At 35.1% G+C, this 12339-nt stretch overlaps 2 protein-coding genes across 3 annotated transcripts; both read left to right on the forward strand.

The window, feature by feature from the left end:
* Positions 1-3461: 3461 nt before the first annotated feature.
* On the forward strand, positions 3462-5905 carry LOC147397390 (heat shock 70 kDa protein). Its single transcript, XM_086452998.1, has one exon. The coding sequence runs from the start codon at positions 3724-3726 to the stop codon at positions 5698-5700; it is 1977 nt and encodes a 658-aa protein (XP_086309124.1). The 5' UTR covers positions 3462-3723; the 3' UTR covers positions 5701-5905.
* Positions 5906-6738: 833 nt separating this feature from the next.
* Positions 6739-12003, forward strand: LOC147397391 (Translation initiation factor 3 protein). Of its 2 annotated transcripts, none has more exons than XM_086453002.1 (9): positions 6739-7204; positions 7309-7348; positions 7515-7574; positions 8285-8337; positions 9509-9564; positions 9675-9708; positions 10730-10802; positions 10886-11030; positions 11626-11756. In XM_086453002.1, exons 1-8 carry the CDS (start codon positions 6909-6911, stop codon positions 11027-11029), a joined length of 756 nt encoding a protein of 251 aa, XP_086309128.1. In that variant the 5' UTR covers positions 6739-6908; the 3' UTR covers position 11030; positions 11626-11756. The 2 variants fall into 2 exon arrangements, with proteins under 2 accessions (XP_086309128.1, XP_086309127.1); XM_086453001.1 differs by having other exon boundaries at positions 6740-7204; positions 10886-10978; positions 11626-12003.
* Positions 12004-12339: the final 336 nt, after the last annotated feature.

Raw genomic sequence — 12339 nt, forward strand, 5'->3', positions numbered from 1 at the left:
TCTTAAATATTTGCCAAAATATAAAGGGGTTATCCAAAATTATGGGGAGGACAAGAAGGTCAAAGAAATATGTCATTAGTTATATAATTTAGGGGTATCTCAAATATTTACCAACACTTAGAGGGGATGTCTAAATACACTAAAAAGTTTAGGGGGCCAAAAGAACTGAAAAATAAGTGGGGGCAACACTTTAGACAAAGGGAAAGGGGGCAAAAGAAATTGCATGTATTTTAAAACATGGAGGTAGGGGTGTCAATGGATAGTTGAAAATTCGAATTTGATTTGAATTCGAATTCCAAAAATAGGATATTATCCAAAAAATTTAGATATCGGATTTGAATTCAGATAGTTTTATATATTCAAATCCTTATCAGATATGAATTTAGATATTAACATATTAAATCTGATAATATCCAATTCAAAATAATATATAATAGGTTTTTTCTAAAAATGAAAAATCAGTTGGACAAAGAAAATTTGGTTATATATATATATATACAAATTATTCGAATTCTAATCGGATATTTTCATATTTGAATTCAGGTAGAGTTTTAGAACATCCATCGGATACAAATTCGAATTCAGATATTAGATAAAAAATTTGAATTTGAATTTGGATTCGGATATTGTTGTATCTAAACTGATAAGTAGTTGTTAACAACCTTACAGGGAGACAATACAAATAAGCTACAAGTACAGAGTATTAAAATGAGTTGATAAAGTTCGAGGGGGGGGGGGGGATGGGGCAACTACCCCTGGCTCCGCTCCTAATGTCCAACGATCTTCGATCATTTATGATGATCTTTGATTATGAATGACAAATGGATAATGATATTATCTTAATTTTGAACATTTAGACTTTTTTTTTTCCAATGTTTTATTAAAAAATAATGAAAAACGAAGTTGAGATTCTAATTTATTTATGACTACATTGTAACTTTTGATTTGCAACAATGATTATATGCAATTTGGGTATTTCGAGGAGATTTAACAAGTATCAAACCGGAATAAATGAAAGAAAAAAAAAAACGAAAAAAAAAAAAAAACTATTTCACATTATAGTGTAAAATTCACCACTTAGTGTTGAGTTCACCACTTTTTATTGTCTAGATCAACGTTTAATAATTATTGAGTTTGAAGTTTTTTCTTTTAATGAACTTACTGTCAAACTTGACAATAATTAAATGTTGAACTAGACAATAAAAAGTGGTGAACTCGACATTAAGTTGTAAGTTCGACAATAAAAAGTGGTGAACTTGACACCGTAAATGAGATCGAGATTTTTATTTTTTATTTTTAAATAAATTTGATACCTACCAAATCCTCTCGAAATACTCAATATGCATAAATAATACTTGCAAATAAAAAAATTATAACATAATTATAAATAAATAAAATAGAATCTCAACTTCGTTTCTCGTTTTTTTATAAATCATCGAAATAAATATAAAAAATACATCTAAATGTTCAAAATTAAGAGAATATCATTCTCCATTCGTCATTCATGACCAATGATCATTGAAAATGATCACAATTGCCATTGAAAAACCTAACTATGTGAAGAAGATGAGAAAGGGATATTTCTAAGACACTATAAACGTGAGCTTAGGTCTAAGAAAATAAAATTTTACTAAATGGACTATTGAGAGTCCGCCAAAAACTTAGGGATTATTTTGAAAAAAGTTCATCCACCAAGGTCTTATAAGTAATTTTCCCAACAAAATTATCCATTTCTTGTGCCTTGTAAAAATGAACTTTTACATTTAAATCAAGAATAATGATTTTTTGATGCCCCTTCTCATACACCCCTTGGCGTGGCATGTGCTAGAACCATATATTTCCTTAGGATACATAACTACACAAATCTATGGAGATGTATAGTTATGAATCCCGAGGGAAATATGTGGTTCTAGCCCATACCACATCAAGGGGCATATGGGGGTGTCAGAAAATCACAACTCTTAAAAAGTGTTTTAAAAATCGGACCAGACTAATAATTAGACTAGGGTCAATATGTATATTTAAGTATTTTGGTTCAATTTGCAAAGAACTGATATATGATTTAGAATTGTCAATTTTTTTTATTATGAACCGAAATTACTTATTGACTTTTTACTAAGCGCTATTGAGCTAAAATGGATTACCGCAATGGCAATCCAACACCACAACCCTTTAGATTTCATGAAAAATTTAAGATATAAAATGAAATTTCAAAATTTTTTTTTCTTTTGGGATTGCTTCGGACAATTATAGAACTTTCAAATTAACATTAAAATTCAACACTATAAAATTACCATTTTTTTTAATTCATAGAATTTTGTCCTCTACAACCTTTCAGATCAATGATCCGTAGTAAGAGTTGAAATCTTACTAAAGTAGTAAGACTAGTCAAACTCCCCTTCTCTTGCCCTTCCATAATCTTTGATCTTAAAGAGGCAAACTAGGCAAGCCAAAGTCCCCTAAAACCCTAACCTTCAACTAACCTGTTGATTACTTCAATACCATTTTGGTTACTTGGTTTGAGTTTCAAGGTTTGAAAACTCTTGTAAGAGCCAATTTAAAAGTTATAAGAAAAGTTACAAGAGTAGAGAATCAGAATTGATGGGTGTAGAAGTAAATAACAAAGAATTTGACTTTCCTAAATCTTATATTTTAATTAATTAATTAATTAATTTTTCATATTATATATAAAGAGAGAAATTGATTCGACTGAATTATACCCCGATTGAGTCTTGACCCAACTAGTCGAGTAAAATTTCAATCCAATTTTTAAAACATTGCTCTTAAATCAAGTTAAAGATATCAATAAACAAATACTGATATTTTGACACACGCCCCTGACATGGCACATGTTAAAATCATAACTTATTTTTCTCGAGATATACAATTGCACATATTTATGGGGATGTACAGTTGTGTATTTATAAGGAAAAATCTACGTCTCTAACCCATGTCACGTCAACGAGCATGGGCTAGAGAGGGCGTTAGAAGATCACTGGCTCATCAATAGAGGGTCAAAATCACATAATGGATAGGTTTTAAAATGAATAATATCAAAATTATTTTAAAAACATATATACTTATAAATAAATAAAAATTCATGTACTTATTAATAAAATTTGAATAAAAAAAATTAAACAAATTCCAATTTTGATTTCTCCATTAGTAAAATTAATATAAAATGAGAACTAACGGTCTTTCTCAAACTGAAACTGTAGTCAAATCCCAACCACACAGTTATTAAAAAAAAAAGTAAAAATAAATAAATCATTTGGTGTGTAATAAAAAAAAATGGAATGCCAATAGAAGTTTTATATTTTTAATATTCCGGAAATCTCTGGAAAGAATCTGTCTCTCATCTTTCAGAAGTATGTTTGACGAAAAGCGTCCAACATTGTTTGAAATAGCTAGTGTAGCTAGAAGAGTGGCGAAGTCTCTAGGTGGGGTGGGGGGGTCAACTCTTCCACTCTCGAAATTTCTCGCTCTGCTTTCTCGTCCAAACCAAACCATCCACGCCATGTCCGAATCTATTTTCCCACTTTAGTTCCTTCTATCAACCTCTCGAACGTTCGAATTAATCCTCTCAACACAACTATAAATCTCACCTCTCCAACCAACACAACCCATCTCATAACAATCAAACACAGTTCAAGCAATCTAACTTTCCAAATTCTCTCAAATCTCATTCTGCTCTGTTTTAATCTCAAATCCAAGCTTTCATCAATGGCTGCCAAGACAGAAGGAAAAGCAATCGGTATCGATTTGGGCACAACTTACAGTTGTGTTGGCGTTTGGCAGAACGATCGTGTCGAAATCATCGCTAACGATCAAGGCAATCGAACCACTCCATCTTATGTAGCGTTCACAGATACAGAGAGACTAATAGGTGACGCAGCGAAGAACCAAGTCGCCATGAATCCAGCCAACACTGTTTTCGACGCAAAACGTCTAATTGGTCGAAGATTCTCAGACCCATCTGTTCAAAGCGACATGAAGCTCTGGCCTTTCAAGGTTGTTGCAGGCCCTGGCGACAAACCCATGATCGTTGTTACATATAAAGGAGAACAGAAGCAATTCTCAGCTGAAGAGATCTCTTCAATGGTGTTAACGAAGATGAAAGAGATTGCAGAAGCTTATTTAGGCCAAACTGTGAAGAATGCCGTTATTACTGTTCCAGCTTACTTCAATGATTCGCAACGACAAGCGACGAAGGATGCTGGAGTGATTTCTGGGCTTAATGTGATGAGAATGATTAATGAACCTACTGCAGCTGCAATCGCTTACGGGTTGGATAAGAAGGCGTCGAGATCGGGCGAACAAAATGTTCTGATCTTCGATCTCGGTGGAGGAACTTTTGATGTTTCTTTGTTGACGATCGAAGAAGGGATCTTTGAAGTTAAAGCCACGGCGGGAGACACACATCTTGGTGGAGAGGATTTCGATAATCGACTCGTGAATCATTTTGTTGCAGAGTTCAAGAGAAAGCATAAGAAAGATATTAGTGGGAATGCGAGAGCTTTGAGGCGATTAAGGACGGCTTGCGAGCGGGCGAAGAGGACTCTGTCTTCTACAACTCAGACTACAATCGAAATCGATTCTCTTTATGAAGGAATCGATTTCTATTCGACAATTACTCGAGCCCGTTTCGAAGAAATGAACATGGATTTGTTCAGGAAGTGTATGGAGCCAGTGGAGAAGTGTCTTCGAGATTCGAAAATCGATAAAAGTAGAGTTCATGAAGTGGTTCTTGTTGGTGGGTCTACAAGAATCCCAAAAGTTCAGCAACTTTTGCAAGATTTCTTCAATGGGAAGGAGCTTTGTAAGAGTATAAACCCCGATGAGGCCGTCGCGTATGGTGCAGCAGTTCAAGCTGCAATTCTAAGTGGAGAAGGTAACCAGAAGGTTCAAGATCTGTTATTGCTCGACGTAACGCCTCTGAGTCTTGGACTTGAAACTGCTGGTGGTGTGATGACCACTTTGATTCCAAGAAACACAACAATCCCAACTAAAAAAGAGCAAATTTTCTCTACTTATGCCGACAACCAACCTGGGGTTTTGATTCAAGTTTACGAAGGCGAGAGGGCTCAAACCAAAGATAATAATCTTTTGGGCAAATTCGAGCTCGCTGGAATTCCTCCGGCACCAAGGGGTGTGCCTCAAATCAATGTGTGTTTCGACATTGATGCTAATGGAATTTTGAATGTGTCGGCTGAAGATAAGACCGCGGGTGTGAAGAATAAGATAACAATAACGAACGACAAGGGAAGATTGACGAAAGAAGATATTGAGAAGATGGTGAAAGATGCCGAGAAGTATAAGGCAGAGGATGAGGAGGTGAAGAAGAAGGTGGAAGCCAAGAATTCCTTGGAGAATTACGCATATAGTATGAGAAATACAGTGAGGGATGACAAGTTTTCGGGAAAATTGGATCCGAATGACAAGCAAAAGATTGAGAAGGCCGTCGATGATGCAATTAATTGGTTGGAAGGGAATCAATTGGCTGAAGTGGATGAACTTGAAGATAAGTTGAAGGAATTGGAGGGGTTGTGTAATCCGATTATCGCGAAAATGTATCAAGGGAGTGATGGTGGAATGGGTGGTGGTGGTGGTGCTGAGATGCCAGGAAGTGGGTTTGGTAGGGCTAGCCAAGGTGGGGCTGGTGGTGCAGGAGCTGGGCCTAAGATTGAAGAAGTTGATTAAGGAAATTAAGTTTAGGTTTCTTGTTAATTGGGTGATTTTTCTGTGTATGGGGTGGGTCTGTGTGGCTTGTGGATCTTGGTCTTGTGTAGTCTTGGCCTTTTACCCATTTTATGGGCTCTCAGCTGTGTAATATGTCCTGTTAAGTTTGTACTATCGTTTCTTCTTTTAGTAATAAATAAAAAAAATATATAGCTTTTAAGTTTTATATTAGATGTTTATGTCATACATCTTTGTTTATTTTGAGCAATGAGATTGAAGATGAGTTGGATCTCATTAAAAATTTGGTAGGCTCCGATATCGATAATGTATTTTTTATAAGCCATGGTACTCATGTGGACCTAATTTTTCGTAAGACTCTTCACGCTCATTTACTAAAATTCTTAAAAGCCATCGATCGAATTTCAATAGGTACCTGTGGAACATTACAAACCTAATTCGATATGTATTGACATATTAAACACAAGGATTTACACAATTTTTTTTGTCTAGTAAGTATATATCGAATAAAATTTTTTCATGTAAAATTTTAATTTGGTATATTAGTATTGAATTTTTGTGTATAGGATCGATGTGTGCCTATCAAATCTTATAATAATCATTTAATAATGGTGTATCAATCCAAAGCTTTCCCACACATTTTTACTCATATGGATGATTTCAACTCGATCCATACTTGAGTGTTAAGATAAAAATTAAATATAAGATATAAGATTAAAGAAGGAGAAGACCATTATTGAAACTTATTTTTTTTTAGATTCAAAGAAGAATGAGAGAGAGAGAGAGAGAATTGGTTAGGATCTCATTCAAAGATGGACAAGACGGTGGGTGTAAAGATGAATATGATAAGCGTGTAGGTGTAGTGTTTTTTACTTTTCCTCTCCTTCGAAGATTTCACTTAAGTGGGTGCCGAAAGCGTATAAGGTGGGCGCCAAACTCACTGCGTGTAGTCATGATAGATGGGACTAGGGAAGTCATTTAACTCGTAGGAGTACAGGATCCTGACTCAAATGTGGGGTGGATAAGATCTTTTAGACAAGAAAATAAGCACTGAAACAATCTTTTGAAGAGTACAGAGAGACTCATCTCATCTCCCATGAACTCATCTGTAAACACTTCTACGCTCTTCTCTATCGTACGCCTTAGTTATATTATCTGAAGCTGAGCTAAAAACAAAGGGTTTGTTGAGCGCTTAACCTGCGCACCCCTCCATGGCTGGGATTACCAGTAATTTTCCCTTCAAACCAATCTTATCTCGAAGAACAATACCACAATCACCTTCTCCTCTCCATCTGTTCTCACTTGAATCTGATTTCAGCGGAGTTCGTCTCAGTAACCCTAATTTACTCAAAATCGACTCCAGCCACTCAGCTTCCGCTACTTCGCTGAGTTCCATTACAGCTCGGTTCGGTGGATATCGTCCGAGTCCTGGCAAGTCGAGGAAGCCGAGAGAAACTCGGAAGATCGAAGTCGAAGCCGATCCGGCTCTCGATATTTCGAGCATTAGGTATTGGAATTTTCCTTGAAATTTATGAGTTACTGATTCAAGTTCAACTAATTTTGATTGAAATATTTGAATCAAATAATTGCTATTTTACTGATTTGAATTAGGTCAACTTCTGTGAGACTTATAGATGCACAACAAAATATGGTTAGTTTCATTTTTCAACTTTTCTGCTTAATTTATATATATGTCTCGATCTGGCAGTTTGAAATTGACATTTTTTTCATGTAAAAATATCATTTTTCTTTGAGCAATAATGGTGATTGAGAGGTCCTCACCGATCATTGGTAACTGATTTTGTAAACTTATGCAGATTGGGGTGGTGTCTAAGAGTGAAGCTATTCAAAAGGCAGAAGACGCTGGACTTGATCTTGTATGTTTTATTTAGTTATTTATGGAGTCTTTAAACTGTAAGAAAGCAGTTTAATGTAATAGATTTGCATATTTAGTGAATGCTTGGCTTTGATTTAATTCAACAACTTATTTTACATTTTGTAATTTCTGTGTACTTGGTTCTGACCTCCAAACAAACTACATTTGTAAGATTTTTGTAGTGGTTAGGGTAAATCTGCCCTTTTTCGAAGAATGGGTTCTCTTGTGATGACATGCCTAGCTATTATTGCATAGACAAAGGGAATTTGGTTGTGATGACATATCTAATTTTAGTCTTTTTTTTTATAAACTTATTTAGTCTAATTTGCAAACATACGGCCTTTCAATTACAATATTCTATAAATAATGCATGTGACACAACAAAGGTTGGGTAACCTTGCACCAACATGAATTAATATGCAAATTGAAATCTTTAAATGGTGAGGGAAGACTAAAAAAACATGGATCAAGGGAGTAAGGAAAGATGTGAAGGCACATCTTTTAAAGGATAATAAAGTTCTAGAAAGAATTTAATGAAGAAACAAGATTTGCACTGCAGATCCCAAATAGCTCAGATAAGGCAATGATGATGGTGATTTTCTTTGTCAGGAAAAATATCCTTGGCTTTGCAATTTTAGTCTTTAGGGATAAAACTTGATTTTTTGGTCTGGAATACTCATTTCTAATAATTGGCTACACCTTATTCTGCAGGTGATATTATCTCCAGACGCAGACCCTCCAGTTGTCAAGATAATAGATTACAAGTATGATATTTTCTTTTTCTTATAGCAGCATGGCTATGCTTCTTGTTCTGAAAATGCTGATTTAACTTTAAAATGCACATTTATTTCATGTCACGTTTCAAACAAACAAATAAACAACATACAGTTCCAAGTGTTTTTCAGTTTTAAATAGATTACTGAAGTGATAAACGTAGTTGATGACAGTCCAAAAAGTCATCTTTTATAATTTGCTGTCGCATTAAGTCTCCTGTTTGTCATTTACAAGTGTTTTTTTAAATCAATAATGGGAAAAATAATTAAGGTAAAAAGAAAGAAGATACCTGGCTGAAGGTGTTTGCTTGCTAAGTTGGTTAAACAAATCCTTCCTAGAGGTGTACCCCCTTTGGCGAGATCTTTTTTATTTTTACGAACAAGCGATTTAGTGGTAAATAATTAGTAGGTGAAAGTGGGTTTTCAACCCAGGTTGTGGTATCAACACTCACAAACTTTAACTAACTTAGCTTTAGGGGGTGGGGAGGGCAACAATATCCATACACCTGGCCAACTGCGGCTTGTTTGAATACGTGCAAAAGTCCTTTGGAACCTTTCTTTTTATCCAATGTTCATTATTTGGGATTACGAGATCAACCCCAACAAACAAAGCTTATAAATTCAAGGTTTCAGAAGTTCTGGGGTTTTGAAGAAGAGATAAGGTTTTGGATTTTTTTGAGTCTCTCCCCAAGCGGATCGAAGTACGTGTGGAATAATCTCCCCTCATTGACTTGAAAGATGCTCCCCGTCCCTGATGGGATCAGATTACAAATGAATAATTTTTTATGATTGCTGTGCACTAGATGGCTAAATTTGGGAAAGCTCTAGGTAATACATTTTGCGTAGGCTTTTCTTGTTTCTAAAAATTTATCATCACCTAAATTAGTCTATCGTCTAAGAATATCAATTTGTTATCACCTTGGTTCCTGCTAGTATGTTCATAAATCCAAGAGAATTTACACCATTCACAGGGTGAATGGCTCATAGGGCTTATTGGATGGTTTACATTTAATGCACGTCAGTTGTTTCTTGTACTTTTGAATATTTATAAATTATTAATATCAATGGGATCAATAATATGTTTGTCCTTGGGACTTGTATTTTGAATTCATATCCACTGAAGGAGTGAAGTATTTGATGTCTAGTTCTCCTACTCTTGCAGCAAATACAAGTATGAGCAGCAAAAGAAGAAGAGAGAACAGCAGAAGAAAAGTGCTGGTGAATGTCTCTTCCCTTTGATATTTTTGGTATATGCAATTGCACTTGTTTGGGTGTTTAAGTTTTATCTGTGCCATGAGCATGGCTTATATGTGCTTTCGGTTATGCAGCCAATCGTGTGGATATGAAGGAGCTCAAAATGGGGTATGATTTTGTGCTGTTCTGGTCCTAAATACATTTGACTTCTTATATTATTCTGTTCCTGTACCATTTTCCTAGATTTCCTCACTTTATCATTGGCTTTGGTGGTCAGACTCAAGTTCAAATCTTAAATGTCATATATTATATTTTGGAAAAGCTCGAGCACCTCCTTTAATAATATTATTTTTAAATTGGAAGAACATTACTAAGTGACATGAGTACTTGAATAAGGTGTTATTTGACATGGAATGGGTAGCTAAAGGACATTCATGTTCATACTTGTTCAAGCTAGTATGAACAATGTGATTCTCTTGAATAAAAGTTACACTTCAACAAACTTCATCCGTTGCACTTCAACTCACTTCATCTGTGACCGGCCAACACCATTAAGACTGACTTTTCTCCTGTTAGTATTTTCATTCTTTACATCTACACCAGATCGGTTATTGTATACCTTGTCGATGGCATGATCCTCTTTAAAACAGATACGTGTTAGATATCCAAAATCTGACCTGATCCATTTCAGACCTAGTTTTGTAATCGAAATTACTCCGTTTTCACCCTGGCACATGTTCAACTATGATATATAAGAGCATTCTTATCGAATAAAAAAATATATATAAGAACATTCTTATAATCTTGAAACTGTTTTAAATATTGTCCATCCCCCCCCCATTTGATTATATTTGAAATACTAGCTCTTTAGGTAGTGGGAGCCAGTATGATAAGCTACAGATTTTTTTATCGCAACAGACTCTTTTTGGCCCTGGATAGGTGATTGATTCATTGTATTGGAAGAAGTCATGGTTTTGGTTTCTAAGCTCTAGGTTACCTCGAGAAGAATCGAGGTCTTACATGTTACACTGGACTAAAGTAACTCACTCGTGTGCTACTATCAAGATGTCATTCACCTAGGCTGATCAACTAATTTTAATCTCTGCACTCCAATTTGTGTCTTATCATTCAATTTTTTCAGTACTAGAAATTTTTTTTCTTTAATGATTTCTGTTCATTACTTTGATAGGTACAACATCGATTCACATGATTATACTGTGCGGTTAAAAGCTGCCCAGAAGTTCCTGAAAGATGGAGACAAGGTTGCTTTACGCTATAAATTTATGTATGGTCCTATTTTACTTTGATTGTTACCAGATTGAGACCTTCAAGTCAAATTATGCAGGTGAAGGTAGTAGTGCAGTTGAAAGGCCGAGAAAATGAGTTCAGGAATATTGCTATTGAGCTCATCAAACGATTTCAGAATGACATAGGGGAGGTACAGATAGATTGCTTTTCTCATGAGTCAAATATAGGCATCATGTTATAAGGTTTGATCATTAGAATTGTTGTTTCTATCATCACATGTATTTATGGGGGTATATATTGGAAGTTATATCCGTCATATAGATTCCAAGTTCCCAAGTATGTGGATGCTGAGATGGATGAGTGGAAAGACAAGGAAATATAAAATTTGAAACGAACACGTTCAAGAAAATGTAGTGGTAGTAGTTCTAATAGGTGATAAAGCAAGAAAAGTCAATTGATGAGATACTAGGCTTTTTTGCAAAATTTGTTTCTCGATCACAATCCACATTCTTCATTTCTTTTATAGTTTCAGTCCTCTATGTACATTCTCTTCCAGATTCTTGCATCCTCTTGTCATATACTAAGGCCATCTGAACTCTTTTAATTCATGATGATGAGATAAATGAGGTTTTGGTTCCCTTGGTGAATCCCTGGAAAATATTGAATAGAAACAAATCATGAGCATTTGAGTTACAACAGATGATTCCCCTAGAGATACACATACACTCTTGTATACTACTTATAGTTTTATGTTTCATATAGCCAACCAAAGAAATTGGCATCAAGTGTAGACCATTGTGGTAACTTTCTTATTGATTTCTCGTTGTCTTTTTCCAGCTCGGAACAGAGGAGAACAAAAATTTCAGAGAAAGGAACATTTTCATTGTTATGAATCCAAACAAAGCAGTTCTGCAAAAAGCTCAAGAACCGCCAAAGAAAATGGAGAAGGCAGAGGTTAACACTGAAGTCTCAGCTGGTATCTGATGAGAGCATAATAGTTGTTACTTAAATATAGTGACATTTTTGAGATCAAACACTGAGTGGGTAGTCGTCGATGATATTCAAGTCGGATTGAGATCAAGTAATGTGTATAGTTTGTATTGTAAACCATTTGCCTCTTGATTACAATGTACTTCATAATATTGTTGTAGTTAGTATCGGCAGAATGCTTCTCCCATTTGTTAGGTTACTCTTTTGCCTAGTTATAGTTTATTTATTTTTTAAATATTTATCTGCTTTCAAAGAATGATCTAATTGCTTGCTTTTGAGGGGGCATTCGACAAGGTTGCTTTTGCAGATTCTCCTTATCGTGGCTGAGGTCTTTCCCACTCATTTTCGACTGGGGAGGGATTGGACTTCATCACACAATAGATTGTGGGAATATGTTTATCTCGTCGCAAGTCCCAACCTTGAGGCAATATGTTTACTTACAAATCTCTCTCCACATGAGGGCGGGGATAAATTACCATTAATATAATATTCATTGGTGGTAACTCAATATAGTAATCAATTGAAATTAAGACCCTGGCATTGACATTCATCTTGTTTTTC

The sequence above is a fragment of the Akebia trifoliata genome, chromosome 8 (assembly GCF_017979445.1).
Source record: "Akebia trifoliata isolate Shusen 1 chromosome 8, ASM1797944v1, whole genome shotgun sequence".
NCBI classification, from domain to species: domain Eukaryota; kingdom Viridiplantae; phylum Streptophyta; class Magnoliopsida; order Ranunculales; family Lardizabalaceae; genus Akebia; species Akebia trifoliata.

Bases quoted from the DNA above. Each gene is read 5' to 3' on its own strand.
- LOC147397390 (XM_086452998.1), top strand. From the start codon at position 3,724: ATGGCTGCCAAGACAGAAGGAAAAGCAATCGGTATCGATTTGGGCACA.
- LOC147397391 (XM_086453001.1), top strand. From the start codon at position 6,909: ATGGCTGGGATTACCAGTAATTTTCCCTTCAAACCAATCTTATCTCGA. The intron at 9,709-10,729 runs GTATGATTTTGT...TTACTTTGATAG, and splicing joins ATGAAGGAGCTCAAAATGGG to GTACAACATCGATTCACATG. The intron at 10,803-10,885 runs GTTGCTTTACGC...CAAATTATGCAG, and splicing joins TCCTGAAAGATGGAGACAAG to GTGAAGGTAGTAGTGCAGTT.